Source organism: Oncorhynchus nerka, linkage group LG7 (assembly GCF_034236695.1).
Source record: "Oncorhynchus nerka isolate Pitt River linkage group LG7, Oner_Uvic_2.0, whole genome shotgun sequence".
NCBI lineage: Eukaryota > Metazoa > Chordata > Actinopteri > Salmoniformes > Salmonidae > Oncorhynchus > Oncorhynchus nerka.
Window position 1 is genome coordinate 58,201,570 of NC_088402.1, and position 22,305 is coordinate 58,223,874.

The 22,305-nt window shown below is 42.7% G+C and overlaps 1 protein-coding gene across 1 annotated transcript in view; it reads right to left on the reverse strand.

The window, feature by feature from the left end:
- Positions 1–22,305, reverse strand: part of tafa5l (TAFA chemokine like family member 5, like) — a 71,689-nt gene that overhangs the window by 46,090 nt on the left and 3,294 nt on the right. The window contains exons 2-3 of the mRNA XM_029665531.2: positions 15,113–15,262; positions 10,293–10,420 (exon numbers count right to left, since the gene is read on the reverse strand). Of these exons, the coding sequence (XP_029521391.1) occupies positions 10,293–10,420; positions 15,113–15,262 (278 nt within the window). The remainder of the gene's footprint in view (positions 1–10,292; positions 10,421–15,112; positions 15,263–22,305) is intronic.

The following is a 22,305-nucleotide window of genomic DNA, read 5'->3' on the forward strand; positions in this document are numbered from 1 at the left end:
GGATACTATATAATGTTGTTGGGTCTTTAACCATGAGGAGGGGATACTATATAATGTTGTTGGGTCTGTAACCATGAGGAGGGGATACTATATAATGTTGTTGGGTCTGTAACCATGAGGGAGGGATACTATATAATGTTGTTGGGTCTGTAACCATGAGGAAGGGATACTATATAATGTTGTTGGGTCTGTAACCATGAGGAAGGGATACTATATAATGTTGTTGGGTCTGTAACCATGAGGAGGTGATACTATATAATGTTGTTGGGTCTGTAACCATGAGGGAGGGATACTATATAATGTTGTTGGGTCTGTAACCATGAGGAGGGGATACTATATCATGTTGTTGGGTCTGTAACCATGAGGGAGGGATACTATATAATGTTGTTGGGTCTGTAACCATGAGGAAGGGATACTATATAATGTTGTTGGGTCTGTAACCATGAGGAAGGGATACTATATAATGTTGTTGGGTCTGTAACCATGAGGAGGTGATACTATATAATGTTGTTGGGTCTGTAACCACGAGGAAGGGATACTATATAATGTTGTTGGGTCTGTAACCATGAGGAGGGGATACTATATAATGTTGTTGGGTCTGTAACCATGAGGAGGGATACTATATAATGTTGTTGGGTCTGTAACCATGAGGAGGGGATACTATATAATGTTGTTTGGTCTGTGACCATGAGGACGGATACTATATAATGTTGTTGGGTCTGTAACCATGAGGAAGGGATACTATATAATGTTGTTGGGTCTGTAACCATGAGGAGGGATACTATATAATGTTGTTAGGTCTGTAACCATGAGGAGGGGATACTATATAATGTTGTTGGGTCTGTAACCATGAGGAGGGGATACTATATAATGTTGTTGGGTCTGTAACCATGAGGAGGGGATACTATATAATGTTGTTGGGTCTGTAACCATGAGGGATACTATATAATGTTGTTGGGTCTGTAACACAAGGAAGGGATACTATATAATGTTGTTGGGTCTATAACCATGAGGAAGGGATACTATATAATGTTGTTGGGTCTGTAAGACGAGGAAGGGATACTATATAATGTTATTGAGTCTGTAACCATGAGGAGGTGATACTATATAATGTTGTTGGGTCTGTAACCATGAGGAAGGGATACTATATAATGTTATTGAGTCTGTAACCATGAGGAGGTGATACTATATAATGTTGTTGGGTCTGTAACCATGAGGAGGGGATACTATATAATGTTGTTGGGTCTGTAACCATGAGGAGGGATACTATATAATGTTGTTGGGTCTGTAACCATGAGGAGGGGATACTATATAATGTTGTTGGGTCTTTAACCATGAGGAGGGGATACTATATAATGTTGTTGGGTCTGTAACCATGAGGAGGGATACTATATAATGTTGTTGGGTCTGTAACCATGAGGGAGGGATACTATATAATGTCGTTGGGTCTGTAACCATGAGGAAGGGATACTATATAATGTTGTTGGGTCTGTAACCATGAGGAAGGGATACTATATAATGTTGTTGGGTCTGTAACCATGAGGAGGTGATACTATATAATGTTGTTGGGTCTGTAACCATGAGGGAGGGATACTATATAATGTTGTTGGGTCTGTAACCATGAGGAGGGGATACTATATCATGTTGTTGGGTCTGTAACCATGAGGGAGGGATACTATATAATGTTGTTGGGTCTTTAACCATGAGGAGGGGATACTATATAATGTTGTTGGGTCTGTAACCATGAGGAGGGGATACTATATAATGTTGTTGGGTCTGTAACCATGAGGAAGGGATACTATATAATGTTGTTGGGTCTGTAACCATGAGGAAGGGATACTATATAATGTTGTTGGGTCTGTAACCATGAGGAGGTGATACTATATAATGTTGTTGGGTCTGTAACCATGAGGAGGGATACTATATAATGTTGTTGGGTCTGTAACCATGAGGAGGGGATACTATATCATGTTGTTGGGTCTGTAACCATGAGGGAGGGATACTATATAATGTTGTTGGGTCTGTAACCATGAGGAAGGGATACTATATAATGTTGTTGGGTCTGTAACCATGAGGAAGGGATACTATATAATGTTGTTGGGTCTGTAACCATGAGGAGGTGATACTATATAATGTTGTTGGGTCTGTAACCATGAGGGAGGGATACTATATAATGTTGTTGGGTCTGTAACCATGAGGAGGGATACTATATAATGTTGTTGGGTCTCTAACCATGAGGAGGGATACTATATAATGTTTTTGGGTCTGTAACCATGAGGAGGGATACTATATAATGTTGTTGGGTCTGTAACCATGAGGAAGGGATACTATATAATGTTATTGGGTCTGTAACCATGAGGAGAGATACTATATAATGTTTTTGGGTCTGTAACCATGAGGAGGGATACTATATAATGTTGTTGGGTCTGTAACCATGAGGAGGGGATACTATATAATGTTTTTGGGTCTGTAACCATGAGGAGGGATACTATATAATGTTGTTGGGTCTGTAACCATGAGGAAGGGATACTATATAATGTTATTGGGTCTGTAACCATGAGGAGGGATACTATATAATGTGGTTGGGTCTGTAACCATGTTTTCCAGTGACAGTCTCTTCCCATTCCAATTATTATTATTTTTTAAACAAAAAGTACAGTAATAGAACCATGTAATTCCAGTTGATATTGCAAGGGTTGTTTTGTTTGTGTTGGTATATTGTCTATAAAAGTGGATCCACATGATTGTATTTTCCTTAGTTTTTAGACCACATAGGCCTAATAAAATACTTGAAATTGTAGTCTAACCACATCTCTCTCTCTCTCTCGCTCGCTCGGTGTGTGTGGTGACTTAAAGAAGAGTAACGTTAAATTCCGCAAGATATTGAGCCCTTATCTGAACTAACATCTATCTGAATTTCTGTCGGTGTCCATTTTGAAAGTGCTGAATGAATAGGCCTACCTCGTTGCAGATCGTTTGCGTGCACTTGCTTATACTTACAGCTAAGTGTTAATGACACAACAAACAAACATTATGAATTTATTGAACATAAAACAAAATAATGTTTGTGTATGGTACAAAAAGTCATAACTCATGTCGGCATTCGGCATTATTCTTATCGAGTTCCACAAATCCACAAGGAGTCAGTAGAAACCATATTTATTTCAGCATGTCAGCCATATCAGCTATGTTTTCTTTTTAAATGGCAGTAAATGAGGCTGAATGATCTATTATGCTGCCAGACAAGGCTCTGCTGATTTCCAGGTATAGCAGTGGTAAGGATTCACTCCACGGTGCTGAAAATAAATCCTTGCTGTTGGAACAGCTTTATGTAGGCCCTAACAGTTTATGGGTACCGTTTGTCACCGTTATAGTGTTGTTAGTGTTGTGTCGTGGCTTTGCTGGCATGCATACATTTTTTGGTTCAGTTTGTCCCACCAAGATGTACAGTACATGCTAAAATCGCCACTGATTAACACTAGCGGTAGTTCAGACGAGGACACCATTCTCACCCTCACAGTTCCCCCAGCCATTGTAGACACTGCAGGCACTTTGCCATCACAGCGATGACTAAAAAACCCTATTCCTTCACAAACCCCCCCTCCTCCCGCATCAAAAGTGGACTGCACTGCACAGTGATGTGCTAGCGTCCCAGGGTGGCCTTCAGCGGGTTGGATTATTCATTTAAAGACTCATCCAGCTCTGAGCAACTAACAACCAGTACAGATACTATTATTCAGCCCCCAAATACACAACATGCCAGAGAGCATGCTATCAGACCAAGTCATGGAAAACACACGTCCACACGCACATTTGATCTCAAATCCAAAATGCTGGAATATATCAATTAAACGTTTTAGCTTCACTGTCCAAATAAATACATAGGGGAGTGTATGCAGAGCGATCAGTGTTGGAAAACAATTCTCAATTGAGTAAAAGTAAAGATACGTTAATAGAAAATGACACAAGTAAAAGTCACCCAGTAAAATACTACTTGATTAAAAGTATTTGGTTTTAAATATACTTAAGTATCAAAAGTAAAAGTATAATTCGTTACAAATTCCTTATATTAAGCAAACCAGATGGCACAATTTTCTTGTTTTTAACTTATGGATAGCCAGGGGCACACTCCAACACTCAGACGCCATTCACAAATAAAGCATTTGTGTTTACTGAGTCCGGCAGATCAGAGACAGTAGAGATGACCACGGATGTTCTCTTGATAGGTGTGTGAATTTGACCATTTTCCTGTCCTGCTAAGCATTCAAAATGTAACGAGTACGTATGGGTGTCAGGGAAAATGTATGGAGTAAAAAGAACGTTATTTTCTTTAGGAATGTAGTGAAGTAAAAGTTGTCAAAAATATAAATAGTAAAGGGGTGTAAAGTAAAGATACACAAAAAAAAGACTTAAGTAGTACTTCAAAGTATTTTCTATTTAAGTACTTCACACCACTGATAGCAATGGAGACTGAATATGTATCGTCATAGCCTAGAATGATCATTTCACTGGACATACTATTGGGGGTACCAACTGTGACTAAATTATGTGTAGTCAAATCAAATTTTATTTGTCACATGCGCCAAATACAACCGTGAAATGCTTTCTAACGAGCCCTTAACCATCAACACAGTAAAAAAAAGGGGGTTCAGGAAATATTGACTAAATAAACTAAAGTAAAAAAATAAAAGAGTAACAATAAAATAACAATAACGAGGCTATATACAGGGGGTACCGGTACCGAGTCAATGTGCAGGGGTACAGGTTAGTCAAGTTAATTGAGGTAATATGTACATGTAGATAGGGGTAAAGTGACTATGCATCGATAATAAACAGCGAGTAGCAGCAGTGTAAAAAAAGGTATGGGGGGGGGTCAAAGCTAATAGTCTGTCTAGTCATTTGATAATCTGTTTTTTGGTCCAAGACTTGGCGCTCTGGTACCACTTGCCATGCAGTAGCAGAGAGAACAGTCTATGACAATTTGGCTGGGGTCTTTGCCAATTTTTAGGGCCTTCCTCTGACACTGCCTGATATAGAGGTCCTGGATGGCAGGAAGCTTGGCCCCAGTGATGTACTTGGCCGAATGCCATACCCTCTGTAGCGCCTGGCGGTCGGAGGCCGAGCAGTTATCATACCAGGCGGTGATGTAACCAGTCATGCGCTCGATGGTGCAGCTGTAAAACCGTTTGAGGATCTAAGGACCCATGCCACATCTCCTTTGTCTTGGTCACGTTGAGGGAGAGGTTGTTGTCCTGGCACCACACTGCCAGGTCTCTGATGTCCTCCCTATAGGCTGTCTCATCGTTGTGTCATCAGCAAACTTAATGATGGTGTTGGAGTTGTGCTTGGCGATGCAGTCATGGGTGAACAGGGAGTACAGGAGGGGACTAAGCACGCACCCCTGAGGGGCCCCCATGTTGAGAATCAGCGTGACAGATGTGTTGTTGCCTACCCTTACTACCTGGGGGCGGCCCTTCAGGAAGTCCAGGATCCAGTTGCAGAAGAAGGTGTTTAGTCCCAGGGTCCTTAGCTTATTGATGAGCTTTGAGGGCACTATGGTGTTGAACGCTGAGCTTTAGTCAATGAATAGCATTCGCACATAGGTGTTCATTTTGTCCAGGTGGGAAAGGGCAGTGTGGAGTGCAATAGAGATTGTGTCGTCTATTGATCTGTTGGGATGGTAAGCGAATTGGAGTGGGTCTAGGGTTTCTGGGATGATGGTGTTGATGTGAGTCAAGACCAGCCTTTCAAAGCTCTTCATGGCTACAGACGTGAGTGCTACGGGTCAGTAGTCATTTAGGCAGGTTACTTTGGTGTTCTTGGGCACAGGGACTATGGTGGTCTGTTTGAAACATGTAGGTATTACACACTTGGTCAAGGAGTTTGAAAATGTCAGTGAAGACACTTGCCAGTTGGTTCTCGCATGCTCTGAGTACACATCCTGGTAATCCGTCTGGCCCTGCAGCCTTGTGAATGTTGACCTGTTTAAAGGTTTTACACACATCGGCTATGGAGAGCGTGATCAAACAGTCGTACGGAATAGCTGGCACTCTCATGCATGCTTCAGTGTTGCTTGCCTCAAAGCGTGCATAAGTAATTTAGCTTGTCTGGAAGGCTCGTGCCACTGGGCAGCTCGCGGCTGGGCTTCCCTTTGTAGTCTGTAATAGTTTGCAGGCCCAGCCACAACCGACGAGTGTCGGATCTGGTGTAGTAGAAGTAAAGGTGGTCTAGAGTTTTTTTCCCCTCTGGTTGCACATGTGACATGCTGGCAGAAATTAGGTAAAAGGGATTTAAATTTCCCTGCATTAAAGTCCCTGGCCACTAGGAGCACCGCCTCCGGATGAGCATTTTCTTGTTTGCTTTTGGCGGCATTGAGTGCGGTCTTAATGCCAGCATTGGTTTGTGGTGGTAAATAGACAGCTACGAAAAATATAGATGAAAATTCTCTTGCTAAGTAGTGTGGTCTACAGCTTATCATACTCTACCTCAGGCGAGCGTAACATCAAGACTTCCTAAATATTAGATTTCCCTCACCAGCTGTTATTGACAAAGATACACAGATCGCCACACCTTGTCTTACCGGAGGCAGCTGTTCTGTCTTGCTGATGCACGGAAAACCCAGCCAACTATATACAGTGCCTTGCGAAAGTATTCGGCCCCTTTGAACTTTGCGACCTTTCGCCACATTTCAGGCTTCAAACATTTTTTGTGAAGAATCAACAACAAGTGGGACACAATCATGAAGTGGAACGACATTTATTGGATATTTCAAACTTTTTTAACAAATCAAAAACTGAAAAATTGGGCGTGCAAAATTATTCAGCCCCTTTACTTTCAGTGCAGCAAACTCTCTCCAGAAGTTCAGTGAGGATCTCTGAATGATCCAATGTTGACCTAAATGACTAATGATGATAAATACAATCCACCTGTGTGTAATCAAGTCTCAGTATAAATGCACCTGCACTGTGATAGTCTCAGAGGTCCGTCAAAAGCGCAGAGAGCATCATGAAGAACAAGGAACATACCAGGCAGGTCCGAGATACTGTTGTGAAGAAGTTTAAAGCCGGATTTGGATACAAAAAGATTTCCCAAGCTTTAAACATCCCAAGGAGCACTGTGCAAGCGATAATATTGAAATGGAAGGACCACTGCAAATCTACCAAGACCTGGCCGGAGATTTGTCTTCCAACAAGACAATGATCCAAAACATAAAGCAAAATCTACAATGGAATGGTTCAAAAATAAACATATCCAGGTGTTAGAATGGCCAAGTCAAAGTCCAGACCTGAATCCAATCGAGAATCTGTGGAAAGAACTGAAAACTGCTGTTCACAAATGCTCTCCATCCAACCTCACTGAGCTCGAGCTGTTTTGCAAGGAGGAATGGGAAAAAATTTCAGTCTCTCGATGTGCAAAACTGATAGAGACATACCCCAAGCGACTTACAGCTGTAATCGCAGCAAAAGGTGGCGCTACAAAGTATTAACTTAAGGGGGCTGAATAATTTTGCACGCCCAATTTTTCAGTTGTTGATTTGTTAAAAAAAGTTTGAAATATCCAATAAATGTCGTTCCACTTCATGATTGTGTCCCATTTGTTGTTGATTCTTCACAAAAAAATACAGTGTTATATCTTTATGTTTGAAGCCTGAAATGTGGCAAAAGGTCGCAAAGTTCAAGGGGGCCGAATACTTTCGCAAGGCACTGTATATCCATGTCATCGTTCAGCCACGACTTGGTGAAATATAAGACATTACAGTTTAATGTCCTGTTTGTAGGATAGTCTTGAACGGAGCGCATCCAGTTTTTCTCCAATGATTGCACATTGGCCAATAAGACGGATGGTAGAGGCGGGTTACCCACTCGCCGACAAATGATTACGTTCCCTCTATCGGCATCTCTTCTTCATGCGAATGACAGGGATTTGGACCTTCAAGTCCGACTTGTTAAAGCAAAAATCTTTGTCCAGTTCGAGGTGAGCAATCCTTTCCTACTCAACACAATCCAGACCATTGCAGATAGAAATGAACAAACCCCATTTTCGAGAGCATCCATAGACATTCTACCTAGATGTTACGCCTCAACAGTACACAATATATCCCAGGTCTGCTACTTTTACAGCCGACAGTCTGCAGAGGAAAACGGAGCTGATTAAAACAAAAATGACAGTTCAAAGAGTAGGCAATGACAGAAGTTGAAATGGGAAATGGACGGAAAGTGCTTTAAGTGACAAGGGAAAAGAGTGTGTTCAGAGAGGGTCTCTGACAGGAACAAGAGGGGTAAACATACGCCGAGGAGAAAAGAAAAGGAACAAATGTATGAATTTATAGAGTGTGGCAGCACCAGAGAAGTCACTTTATTTATTCTTACAGGGGGCTGTGCCCAGGGACACATCAGTTACTGTGGATGAAGTCATGAAATCCACAGCACTGGCTCTTAAAATGGAGCCAAAACTTAAAAGGCCATTGTAATGTCAATGAGAAGAGGGAACAATAGCGGAATCATATTGAAATGATTTCAACAGTCATTCGTTCATTCTTTGTAATCTTTCTTTCTACATTTGTTTCTTCCATCTATCCATACTTTCACTTCTATTTCTCTTTCCTGTTTCCACACACTATTCCTCTCCTCTCCGTGTGCTGATTCAAGCATATATTTACAGATAATGATTAGTTACTCCGTATACAACTGGAGAGGAAATCGATACATTTACAATCAACGTACTAGAGTATCAACAACAGCCTGTATGAAATCCAAAGGGAAATCCTGGGGCTTTTGCCTTTGAGCTCGTCTGAAGTCTGTCGGCTCCAATTCTGAGCAGGGGATATCCAAGCAACTTCGGGCATTAAGAAACGAGGCATAATGGTTTACGTAGTCACCGCCATTAAACCATGTTTTACCAAATGGTTCGACGTATTTTAGTTGGTCAGATTAATCAGATTAATCAAAGTCCAAGATTCAACCGCAACACTTTTTAATGCATAGGCTTGTCAAAATATGGCTAGTTTCCTGGACCCGAAGGAAGTCTACCGGCTTTACGAAAAAACAAGCTCAATGGATAATCTTCATTGAGAGTGCTTATTAGTTCAGGTTCCGGGAAATGGGTCCTTAGTGTCGACAAGCATTTAGTGCTGGCTAACAACATGAGGCAGAGGGAATGGTTGGCCGAAGAACAAAAATGTGTTAAATGTGATGCAAGTCTCTATGACCCATTGGGTCCTCCTGTGTGTGCTGTTTGTAGAGTGCTAGCAATTTCATCCAAAATGCATGACTGCAACTTCCTCTACCCCTTACGACATCCCAAAACACATTTCCACCAGCATCTATTCTTATATTCTCCCTTAAATGAAACAACACTACTTACAGTAATAATAAAAGTCTAAAATAAAATATGTATAGTTAGCATTATTCTAATTAGTGTCCTCAAATATTATACAATACACACAAAGAGCTTGTCCAATAATAACATGTCCAATGGCTACATTTAGAAAGGGTTGCAGGTGCAGGGGGGAGTGTATGTGACAGCCGACACGCCCACCTGCCACACACACACACTTTGCTTGGCTGCACGCCCAACTGTAGCCTGTGTCACTCCTGCTCTCTGCCTAGCTCTCTCGTCCCTCTCCATCCTAGTCTGTTCAGCCCTCGTTACGTGTATTTCTCATTTGCATCCATCTTGAGCATTCTTCCTTCGTATTGTGGTCTGTCAGTCAGTGGCTATGCTCTTCATCCAAGGCATCATCATCAATACACAATAATATTACATTCACAAATCGAGTCCTTCAACAGCTAATGGACAAAACATACTGTATGTATAATCTGTATTTTCAGCCAATGACAAACAGCAAACTGTCAAACCCAGATGATGTAGCGATGAGATTGAAATGTGTAGCAGCTGCCTGCACCTCCCAGACAGACAATAATACACACACTGAAACCTAGCGGACATGATGCAGTCACTGGATGACCTTTCACCCTACGTACCTGACAATGAGGACAGCACTGGATCTCTCCATGTACACAGGCATGCAAGCAGGCAGGCAGGTAGGCAGGCAGACAGGCAGGCAGGCAGGCAGGCAGGCAGGCAGGCATGCAAGCAGGCAGGCAGGTAGGCAGGCACACACACAAACTCTCTCACTTGGTGTATCATACTTACTAGACATTTACAAAGGATGTTGACAGCACAATTTAAAAGCTTATAAATGCCCCCTCTCTCAATCCCTGTTCCAAAGCTAATGGCAGTTGTATGTTTCAATATGATTCCATACATGACTCTGTGAGGCTACATCTTACCGTGACTGTCTTGATACGGCCACTGCCTTTGGTACAGGTCCAGCCAGAGCGGTTGAAGAGGAGGCCACACACCTCCCCCTCCATGCAGGGCGCCATCTCACACCACTGTCTGCCCCTCACGATGCGCGCTGAGGGGACAAAGAGAAAGAGAGAGAGAAAGAGAGAAGGGGGGGGAGAAAGAGAGTTAGAACCTAGGTTGAATTAGCTACTGTCATCAACCTTTTAAAGTCACACTTTATTTCAAGTGCATTTGAACACAAATGGCTTGATGGGTAGTGACACTGTCAAACGTGCTATACAGATATACAGTTCACTGTATATTAGCTCACTATGCTAATCGGTAGATGCTAGTGCTTTGTCACGGACTATGTTTCAACAACCAATGACAAGCCATACCAAAATGGTCTTCAATGAGAGAGAGAAAGAGAGTGAAACATTTTCAGAGCCCTTGACTTTTTCCACATTTTGTTAAGCTACAGCCTTATTCTAAAATGTATGACATTTTCCTCATCAATCTGCACACAATACCTCATAATGAAAAGCAAAAACAGTTCACATTTTTTGGCAAATTTATAACAAATAAAAAAGTTGAAGTATTCAGACCCTTTACTCAGTACTTTGTTGAAGCACCTGTGGCAGCGATTTGAGCCTTGAGTCTTCTTGGGTATGACACTACAAGCTTGGCACACCTGTATTTGGAGAGTTTGTTCCATTATTCTCTGCAGATCCTCTCAAGCTCTGTCAGGTTGGATGGGGAGCGTCGCTGCACATCTATTTTCAGATCTCTCAGAGATGTTTGATCGGGTTCAAGTCAGGGCTCTGACTGGGCCACTCAAGGACATTCAGAGACTTGTCCCCAAGCCACTCCTGCGTTGTCTTAGCTGTGTGCTTAGGGTCGTTGTCCTGTTGGAAGGTGAACCTTCCCTCCAGTCTGAGGTCCTGAGCAGGTTTTCATCAATGATCTCTCTGTACTTTGTGCAGTTCATCTTTCGCTTGATCCTGACTAGTCTCCCAGTCCCTGCCGCTGAAAAACATCCCCCCCCAGCATAATGCTACCACCACCATGCTTCAGGATGCCAGGTTTCCTCCAGACGTGATGCTTGGCATTCAGGCCAAAGAGTTCAATCTTGATTTCATCAGACGAGAGAATCTTGTTTCTCATGGTCTGAGAGTCTTTAGGTGCCTTTTGGCAAACTTCAAGTGGGCTGTCATATGCGTTTACCGATGAGTGGCTTACGTCTGGTCATTATACCATAATGGCCTGATTGGTGGAATGCTGCAGAAATGGTTGTCCTTCTGGAAGAGTCTCCCATCTCCATAGAGGAGCTCAGAGTGACCATCGGGTTCTTGGTTCCTCCCTGAACAAGGCCCTTCTCCCCCGATTGCTCAGTTTGGCCAGGCGGCCAGCTCTGGGAAGAGTCTTGGTGGTTCTAAACTTCTTCCATTTAAGAATGATGGAGGCCACTCTTTTCTTGGGGATCTTAAATGTTGCATAAATGGTTTGGTACCCTTCCCCAGATCTGTGCCTCGACATAATCCTGTCTCGGAGCTCTATGGATAATTCCTTTCAACCTCATGGCTTGGTTTTTGCTCTGACATGCAGTGTCAACTGTGGGACCTTATATAGACAGGTGTGTGCCTTTCCAAATCATGTCCAATCAATTGAATTTACCATAAGTGGACTCCAATCAAGTTGTAGAAACATCTCAAGGAGGATCAATGGGAACAGGATGCACCCGAGCTCAATTTCGAGTCTCATTAAAATTGAAATTCCAATTAGGATCTGGCTCAAAATATTCCAATAATGAATTTACCAAATGGTACAAACAACAAATCGATGTTTGTTCCAACAAAATCAAAATAACGTATGTAAGAGCAGAATTGGGCCAATACTCCCTTCCCTATTCAAAAAAAAAAATAGCCATACAATTTGACATCTAAGAACAAGCGACCCCAAAACATTTCATCACACAGCCCTACAATGTCAAGAGATGAAACAAGAGAAGAGGCTGATTGGAAAGACACCACAAAAAAAATATTATAATATAATATTTATTTCCCAAAATGATCATTCATTGCAAAGAATTTGTATCTATAAAAGCCTACTTAAATTCATTCTACTTATTATTATTCTCATTACTATTGCTGTTGTAGTTACGCTTAACGTTAATAACAAAGCCACTACTACTAGGTCGTTGTTATATTTGTACTTAGACAATTTAACTTGCCATGTCAATTAAGTTTATTGAATTGAGAGAGAGATTTATTTTTGCTTTTGTACTTGAACTATTTGCACATAATATGACATTTGAAATGTCTTTATTCTTTGGGAACGTTTGTGAGTGTAATATTTACTGTTCTTTTTTCATTGTTTGTTTCACATTTGTTTATTATCTACTTCACTTGCTCCGGCAATGTTAAAATATGCCAATAAAGCCCTTAAATTGAATTGATTTTAATTTTGAGAGCGAGGGGGAGGGAGGGAGCGAGATAGAGAGAAGGCGAGAGAGAGAGAGCGAGGGAGCGAATGTGAGAGAGAGAGAAATAGCTTCTTCACAATCAGTGGCTCTTGATTAGATTCTTTGAAAGTCATCTGTCTAGACACTAGAAGGTGTCACCATGATGACGGTCACTCTTTTGTGTTCTCTATATAATCTGTCCGGACGACATTGAATTAGCATTAGGCTTTGTTGACGCTGATCAACACTGATTGTTCCTCACTGTGTGTGTGTGTGTGTGTGTGTGTGTGTGTGTGTGTTCAAGCTCTCTCAAAGGTTATCGGTCCTCTCAGGACCTGGCATGAGCTGTCGTCCCTTTCTGGCCCCTCAGGGTTTACGGTGGTTGGGGGGCGAATTGAAAGAGAGTGAGAGACAGAGGGGCTGCAGTGGCAAATGTCCACAATGAGAGTAAAGGAGTTTGTGTCCCTCCTATTGTGACATTGTGACGCTAAAGGATAACCCCTTGTTGAGGTTTTCAATAATTGCTTGTATCATGTTGTTCCTTCGAGTCGGATATCGCAGCCCTGTATAGGTCTGTCTTTCCATGGGACTATGTATGCACGTGCACAGAAACGTGCACGCGCGCACGCACGCACACACAGTAAGAGGACACTGCAAAAAAGGATCTCTGGCTGCCTGAACACCAACTGTTTTTTAATATCATATTATGAATGGGAACGGGTCAAAAAAGCTTTAAGGAGAAAAACATTTCAAATTCCCTTTCAATTCCTCCGTGATTCCTTCAACAGCTGCAAAAGTCTAGCTATCCTGCCCCTGACACTGCAATTTCCCTCTGCGAATTGGATCGTCAGCGCCATCAGCCGTAACAAAGCATAGATTGATCAGTCATTCGTAAACATAGTTGTGAGTATATCATGTAACAGCTAAACCCAATTGCTGAGGGGCTAAAGAAATAAAGCTGAGTTTGCAAAGTTGGCTGATTTGTGCGGAGAGACCAACAGAGCACTAAAGCACAGCCTGGCTAAAAGACAGACTGAAACAGCTGGGTTGTGTCCAATAAGGGAGAAAACTTTTTGAAACACAGTGAAACGGGTAGGCACTACCTGAACTCGTCTAAATAGGAAACATTCATTTCTTTTCCAGTTGCAAAACGTTTCAGAACGCTGTGCCCTACAGAACACGGCCCATAGGGCACTACAGAGTGGAAAGCTGTGACTGACACCTGGGTGGCCTTCCTGTCATTCTCTCTGTTTTCACGGCCCCCCCAACCCCCAGACAGGCTGGATCCTGGCCCAGGGTTATCAGCTTCTGAAGGTCCTATGGGCCAGCTCTCTCCTGCAACTGTTCCTGCCTTAAGAACTCATGTGGCCATCTGTCCCCTAGCAGATCCTGCCAGCCAGGACCACTGAGAGAGAGAGAGAGAGAGAGAGAGAGAGAGAGAGAGAGAGAGAGAGAGAGAGCGGGGAGAGAGAGAGAGAGTGGAGAGGGAGGGAGGGGGCAGGAGAGAGAGACTGGTATGGATTGTATAGGAGAGAGAGAGAGAGAGAGAGAAAGAGAGAGAGAGAGAGAGAGAGAGAGAGAGAGGGCAGGAGAGAGAGAGAGACTGGTCTGGATTATATAGGAGAAATGGAGAGAGAGAGAGAGTGTGTTGTAGAAATATATAGAAAGAGAAACTGACACAAATTCGTCTGCAGACCTGACCCCATATAACCGTCAAATATGCCAGCGTTCCATCATCTCCAAATCGTCTATATTTCCAACACCATACCAACCACATCCTGAAAATAACATTTTACAGGCAAAGTTCCCCAACCCCGCCTCGACACAAATCAACTAGTCTTCACTACATCTCTGTGACGACAGAAAGCGTTCCCGTTCTCCATAGTGGCAGCCAGTGTGCAACCGGTCTGTATTTAATGGACTGGCTATTAACGTCAGCGAGAGCTGTGATGGGCAGCCAGTAATAATCCATTTGCTGCCGCTGTAATCATAGTTCTCTTTTAGTTAAGCAGCGTTGCTGGAGCGTTATGTGGAGCTGTCTGAAGAGACAGTATTACAAAGACAGCGTGGTACCAGACAGGCACACGTTATGCCAGATACGGCCTGTTGTGTGGTTGACCGTGTGGTTGTCGTGTGGTTGACCTCTAGGTTGCATGAAGATGATCATAGAGAGATACCTGCTAGGCTTGCAAAAATTCCCCACATTTCCAGAAATACCAACTGGAAGATTCCTACAATTAGGAGGGAATAAGCAGGAATTCCTAGACTCCACCAACCAGGATTATTGTTAAATCTGCGGACGTTACCTGAATTTTTCCAGCCTAGAGACAGCTTAAGTAAACTACGGTTGTTCACACTCACCGTCAACGCAGGCAGGCCTGGCTCGCGTGGTGCCAGCGATCTGGCCTCTCCTGCAGGCACAGCGGGCAGTCTGGCGGTCGATGGTCCGCCTGGGCACGCTGCTGTCTCTGTTGAGCGTCACGATCTCACACGTGCCCACCGCCAACTGGCCTGCAGAGACAACAAGGTGAGAGTCTCAAATGGCACCCTATTGTGTAGTGCACTACTTTTGACCAGAGTCTGCACTATACAGGGAATAAGGGGCCATTTCAGACGTGGTCTACTTGACATTACGATCATTCAGCAGAAGCTCTCATCCAGACCTGGATTCAGATAGTATTTGCTTTCATTCCAATACTTCAGCTGCACTTGATTGAGCTTGCCTGGCGCATTAGAATCAATGGAATAGTCCCCTGCTCATCTGGAATTCCAGGCCGGCTCAATCAACTTTAGATCATAGGTGGTTCTTTACATATTTCCCAGAAAATAAATACTAAGATGAACAAGGTTGCTCCATGAAGGTGAAATTTTATCTCTACTTCCTGGCTTGAGGCACTATATTTCACCTCATCCCCCACAATGCAATTCCAACAGGAACAACACTGTTGGTATCTGGTCAATAACCTCACACACAGCTGAGTCAGACAGACTCTCCCGTACAGCCTTCCCTGCTGAGCGTCCGATACAACGATTAGTGAACAATGCAAATGTAGCAGAAGAGTTTGAACATCAAGCTGCCTTGTTAAAGTCAATTATGGTACATACTAGGAAAGATCCCTGCACGGCCTTCCACAATTATAGTCCGTTTTGAACTGCTGTTGTTTAGGTTTGGGAGGAACATCCACAAAGCCCAGAGAGTAAGTCATCTCTTGCAGTGTATTCTGCTTCTACCTGGTAGTACTATAGTTGATATCAGTCTGATGAAGACTGATGAGGACCCAGGTGGTTCCCTTAAGATCCTATCTCCCAATCCATTCACTCCCATGGCCACTTAAAGCAGTAGCCTTCCACTTCCATCCCTCATAACGCGCTCCACACTTATCTCTACCAGTCAACCACTGAATTTAGATAGGAGCATTACAACACAATCAGATTCAAGTGAGGATTCGCACAGGCTATGTGTAATTTAATTTCATACACTGACACACAGGCACGCATTCACACAAATACACACACACAGGCTTACTCACACACACACACACACACACACACACACACAACAACAACCACCCCCACATCCAGCACATCCCCGTCCCTCCCCCACACTCTGGGGAGTTAATGGCTGTGCCATCAGATATTAGTGCTGAGCGATTAACCAACATTTCGGTTATTTTTAGGTTTTTAAACAACTAATTGACTGACGTCAGTTCAATTATTTTAGTTCCATGTAGTTTTTTTCTTTCTTTTGTGAGCTGGATGCACAGTTTTTGTAGAGATAAATCATAGCCAATATTCAACATAGCTTAGTGTAGAAAACGTGGTAATTAACTACAATGACCATAATCCATTGTGCGCGTGCCTACTTGTCCAGTCTGTGTGGAGCAGAGGTAAGGTATTGCTACCTTAAAATACATGATCTAAGTGATTGATAGTTGGCATTCTGCAGTCATAAAAGTATACCATATTTACTTTGAAGAACTACAAATATAGTGATTTTGTCAGACAGCATAGGGCAGCAGCTCTATAGAGATGAGATGATGACTTGGAATGAAATAATAAAGTCATCAAATAAAACAAATATTTTATTAAAGTTAAGTAATAAAATAATCAAACCGACCTCAAAAAGCACAAATTGTTCTGTACTAATATGCTGGACATACACAGGGCTCTGGTCCTCGTGTTTCAACAGCTACCAGATAAATGGGACCATGTGCAATAAGCCTAGAGGATAGGGAGGGAGAGGAGGGAGAGAGAGATGGAGACAGTACGGAGCATTACAGGCTTCTTAATGTGCCCTAAGCCACTGCAGCCCATTCCATCACGCCAAGCAGGAGTTCATTCAAATGACAGGGGGTTTCTGTCACTTGGTGATGTGAAGGCGCATGGCCTCGTCTCTATTTCAGATGATGAAATGCACATACTGTGGGGGCACAGAGTGAGGTATGGCGGCAGGGGGTCGCCCACGCTCTGGTTTCCATCACACGACACCTACATATGTAGGATCTTAATTTGATTACACTTTTGTTGATCATTTTTTTAAAGGCTTCTATAGTTTTTAATTCCCACTTTAAAACGTCAGCCTGGATTCTCCCTAAAAAATGTATCAACCCCAACAAAAAATGATAATTCACATAATAATTTACATTTCATGTTGCTGCAGGATTATTTTCCTGCAGTAGAAAACCAGCTCAAATTAAGATCCTACATCTGTACAGGCGCTGGCACAAATGACCTTCACTGACACACACACACACACACGCACACACATACACACACAGAAAAAGAGATGCATGGATCCACACAAACCCACACACACACACACACTGACATATAGTGATGCATGGATAAATACACACATACACACACACACACACTGACATATAGTGATGCATGGATAAATACACACATACACACACACACACACACACAAGTATGCACACACAAACCGCAAAGCAAATGTATAGTGAGCAGTGTTATTTTGACTCTGCACTGCTTGTGTGTTTGTGTATGATATACTGTATATACAGTGGGGGTCTGAAATTATTGACACCCTTGATAAAGATGAGCAATTATGACTGTAGAAAATAAAACATTTAAATACTTAGCTATATTGTATGCCGCCCAAAAATGGGAAATTAAGTTATTTTATATTAATACAATTGCTCAGAGAAAGAGATTTGGTTTAAGTAATCATTGTTTTCTCTCAAAAAGGTAGAGGTCAAAATGATTGACACCCCTAAAGATTCTTATAAATAAAGTAGTCAATTTAGTATTTGTTCCCATGTTCCTAGCATGCAATAACTACATCATGCCTGTGACTCTACAAACGTACTGGATGTATTTGCAGTTAGTTTTGGTTGTGTTTCTGATTATTTTGTGCCCAATAGAATTGAATGGTTAAATCATGTATCGTGTTATTTTGGAGTCAATTTTACTGTAAATAAGAATAGATCTGTTTCTACACCATGATTGTGAATACTTTGGAATGAATCGCGAATAACGATGAGTGAGAAAGATACGGAGGGTCAAAGATCATACCCCCAAGACATGCTCACCTCTCACCATTACAATAACGTGAGGTTAGCATGTCTTGAGGGTTTGATCATTGACCCTTCTGTAACTTTCTCACTCATCATTATTCATGACTCATTCAGGATGATCCGTAATCAATTATGATCCCAACCTTTTTGAGAGAAAAAAGATAACTTGTTCAACAAAATCTCTTTCTTTGAGCAACTGTGTTAGTATAAAATCATTTCTCCCAAATGTTTTTGCATATAATATAGCTCAGAATTTGAATAACAATGCACATGCCCCGCCCACCCGAGGATCTGTCTCCTTCGGCTATTTATTTCCTGTGTTTGAGGGATGCAGAATCCACTTGTCACTTTAATCTCGCTTGATTGATTGCTTTCATTTTACTCCTGCGACTCTTTCCTACTCTTGTTTGTGCCTGTTTTTTCCCCCCGTTAACCTTACGACCACGGAAAAGTTTGTAATGACCTGACAAACACACCCCGGTAATGGCTGAAATGGGTTCAATGGAACACATTGTCTTTCCGTTGCATTTATAAGAATGCTAAAGCTTGGTCTGGGATTTAATTTGCTACAGTTGAAATGTTTACAAATTATATGCGCTGAAATGAAAGCAACTTTCAAAAATGAACACTCGGATTATAGTGATCATGTTTGATCTCGCAAACAATGTGAAGTATGTTTGGATAGGTGTAATCTAGAGCCAAGCGTGTTGATTTTTTAATCCAACGGTATCCTGCTATTGACACACTTGTTGAATTATGCAACAGAACATGACAATAACAGTAATTATTGAGGAAGTCTAGACAGCGCAGGTGAGTTCAGGTAGGGTAGACAGAGCAGGTAAGTTCAGGTAGGCCTGGACAGAGCAGGTGAATTCAGGTAGGTCTAGACAGTGCAGGTGAGTTCAGTTAGGCCTGGACAGAGCAGCAGAGTTCAGGTAGGTCTAGACAGAGCAGCTGAGTTCAGGTAGGGTAGCCAGAGCAGGTGAGTTCAGGTAGGGTGGACAGAGCAGGTGAGTTCAGGTAGGTCTAGACAGAGCAGCTGAGTTCAGGTAGGGTAGCCAGAGCAGGTGAGTTTAGGTAGGGTAGACAGAGCAGGTGAGTGCAGGTAGGGTAGACAGAGCAGGTGAGTGCAGGTAGGGTAGACAGAGCAGATGAGTGCATGTAGGGTAGACAGTGCAGGTAGGGTAGACAGAGCAGATGAGTTCATGTAGGGTAGACAGAGCAGGTGAGTTCAGGTAGGTCTAGACAGAGCCGGTGAGTTCAGGTAGGTCTAGACAGAGCAGGTGAGTGCAGGTAGGGTAGACGGAGCAGGTGAGTTCAGGTAGGTCTAGACAGAGCAGGTGAGTTCAGGTAGGTCTAGACAGAGCAGGTGAGTGCAGGTAGGGTAGCCAGAGCAGGTGAGAGCAGGTAGGGTAGACAGAGCAGGTGAGAGCAGGTAGGGTAGACAGAGCAGGTGAGTGCAGGTAGGGTAGACAGAGCAGGTGAGTTCAGGTAGGGTAGACAGAGCAGGAGCGTTCAGGTAGGGTAGACAGAGCAGGAGAGTTCAGGTAGGGTAGACAGAGCAGGTGAGTTCAGGTAGGGTAGACGGAGCAGGTGAGTTCAGGTAGGGTAGACAGAGCAGGTGAGTTCAGGTAGGGTAGACAGAGCAGGTGAGAGCAGGTAGGGTAGACAGAGCAGGTGAGTGCAGGTAGGGTAGACAGAGCAGGTGAGTGCAGGTAGGGTAGACAGAGCAGGTGAGTGCAGGTAGGGTAGACAGAGCAGGTGAGTGCAGGTAGGGTAGACAGAGCAGGTGAGTGCAGGTAGGGTAGACAGAGCAGGTGAGTGCAGGTACGTCTATCCCTTTCCACCTCTTTATGTAAATATACAAATACACCCAGTGTATTTGTGCAAATTAGGCACATATCACTTTCTTTATTTTAACACAAAATATAAAATAAATACCTGATACCATTAGAAAATGTATGCGTGCATTCTAAGAAAATAAACATGCAAATTTGACAATACATTTAATTACTGTATTCCCTACAGTAGATTAACACATATTTTAAAGTACACCAGCTGGTGTGTGTATGTGAGTGTGTGTGTGACCGCGTTCTTGTGACCGTGTGTGTGTGTCTGTGACTGTACTGTTCAACCTACTGTCATCCACTATGAGTTCCTGGTATAAACAAGTAGGCCAGAGGAGCGCTACAACATATTAATGCACTTTTAGTCATGATGACATGGCTGGCTGCAGTTCAAACTACCACTATGTAACTTCATCTGCATGTGTGACAATATCTTGGTCTCATACCTTGTACGTTGAGATCATGTGATTCAGCAATCGAAAGCACACACCCACAACCAGCTGCCCCACTGTATACATACCCACACTTCAAAGAGGACCGTGAAGCCGAGTCACTTGATTTCCAAATGACTTTGGGATGATTTGTGAATAGAAATAAGAGTAAGCTCATAACCTACCCATAATCCTCAACAGTATGTAGGGGCCAATCATTGTCTTTGGTTTTTGGTCATCAATGCTTTTAACATAAAAGTAATCCAAGCCCAGATTGTGGATTTAAATCTCTCCTGGGTCATACTTTTCTTTAGGAAGGAGGCATTTTTGTGCTTTTTTGTAATTTGGGTAAACTATACCTTTAAAATGCAGGAGGGAGGTCCTTTCATCAAATAGAGTCGATCAAAAAGACTGGGGCTGATGACAGGAAACAGACTAGGACAATAACGTTTCACCCACACTCTCCCTGACATCAACCATTTTAACCTCCCAATGCGTACCACAGATAAAATACCTCATCGCTCAACCCAGAGGAAGGCAAACAGCTGATGCTATTCAGGGACCTGTGAAATATGGGCCTTGGCGTACAGCAACATTGATTTTGCAGTAAAAACCCTTTTCATTTTTCCATAAACATCCCCATAGTTTTATGACTTCATTACCTATCAAAACAGGAGTAGTGGTTTACTCACAATTTATGGAGCAAAACCGTCCCCCCTGTAATTTGAACCACTGAACAGAACTTCTGGAGGAGACTGAAATCTTTCCAATCAATTTCACAAAGCCTTCTCCACTGAGCTTCAAATGGACAAATACAATGGACTTAGTAGGCTAAAGCACAACATGCTGTTGTAACCCCACAGCTAAAGTCAGTGGCGGTTCTAGCTTGTATGGCTCCCTGGGCGAAACCCCCCCTTCAGCCCCCACACCAACAAACAAACAAAAAACTCATTTTTAGTCAGACATTTGGAACAACACAAATAAATAATCATAACATTTAAAACTATATAAATATAAAAATATGTACACAAATAAGACCCGTAAAAATCAAAAAGAAGTAACGAAGACAAATAGAAACACATTTGTGTTGATTTGGCACTAGAGCATCATTACATTACCCCCCCCCCCCCCCCCCAAAAAAAAAACTGTCAAGCAAGTATCAAGACTAAACCAATTCACTTTGGTGATGTGCAGACTGGTTTTATGTTTTTCTTAATGATTTTGCACAAACCAGAAAAAAATGCAACAATATGTCTGTGAAACTATATATTCACAGTATTATGAATGAATTGTGGTTTATTTGGTAGCATTTCGTAGTGTGACTGATTTGACTAATTGCATTCGTACTGTACAAAGTTAGAGGTGCGCTATTTGATAGACTCCCCCACTACCCCTGCCTCAGGCATCCAGTGGGGAGACCTGAGGTCAACCCCGCCCACCTCCCCATCTCGTACTTCTGAGTGGGAGACCTTCCCAGGCAGTAGCCTGCCTAGCTCACAAACTAGAATCAGGGCGCCCACTCCGACAGGGTTAATTGACCCACAGTCCCACACGGTGACATGATATCATTGACGTGATGTGCCGATGAGCGATAGAAAACCGATGTGCAAATGTCACCATTCCCCCAAAAATTGTGCGGGCGCCCAGTCCCGCCCCCGGTACAATGTCGCCCTGGGCGGCTGCACATGTCACCTATACCTAAATCCGCCACTGGCTAAAGTGACAAACTTACCTTT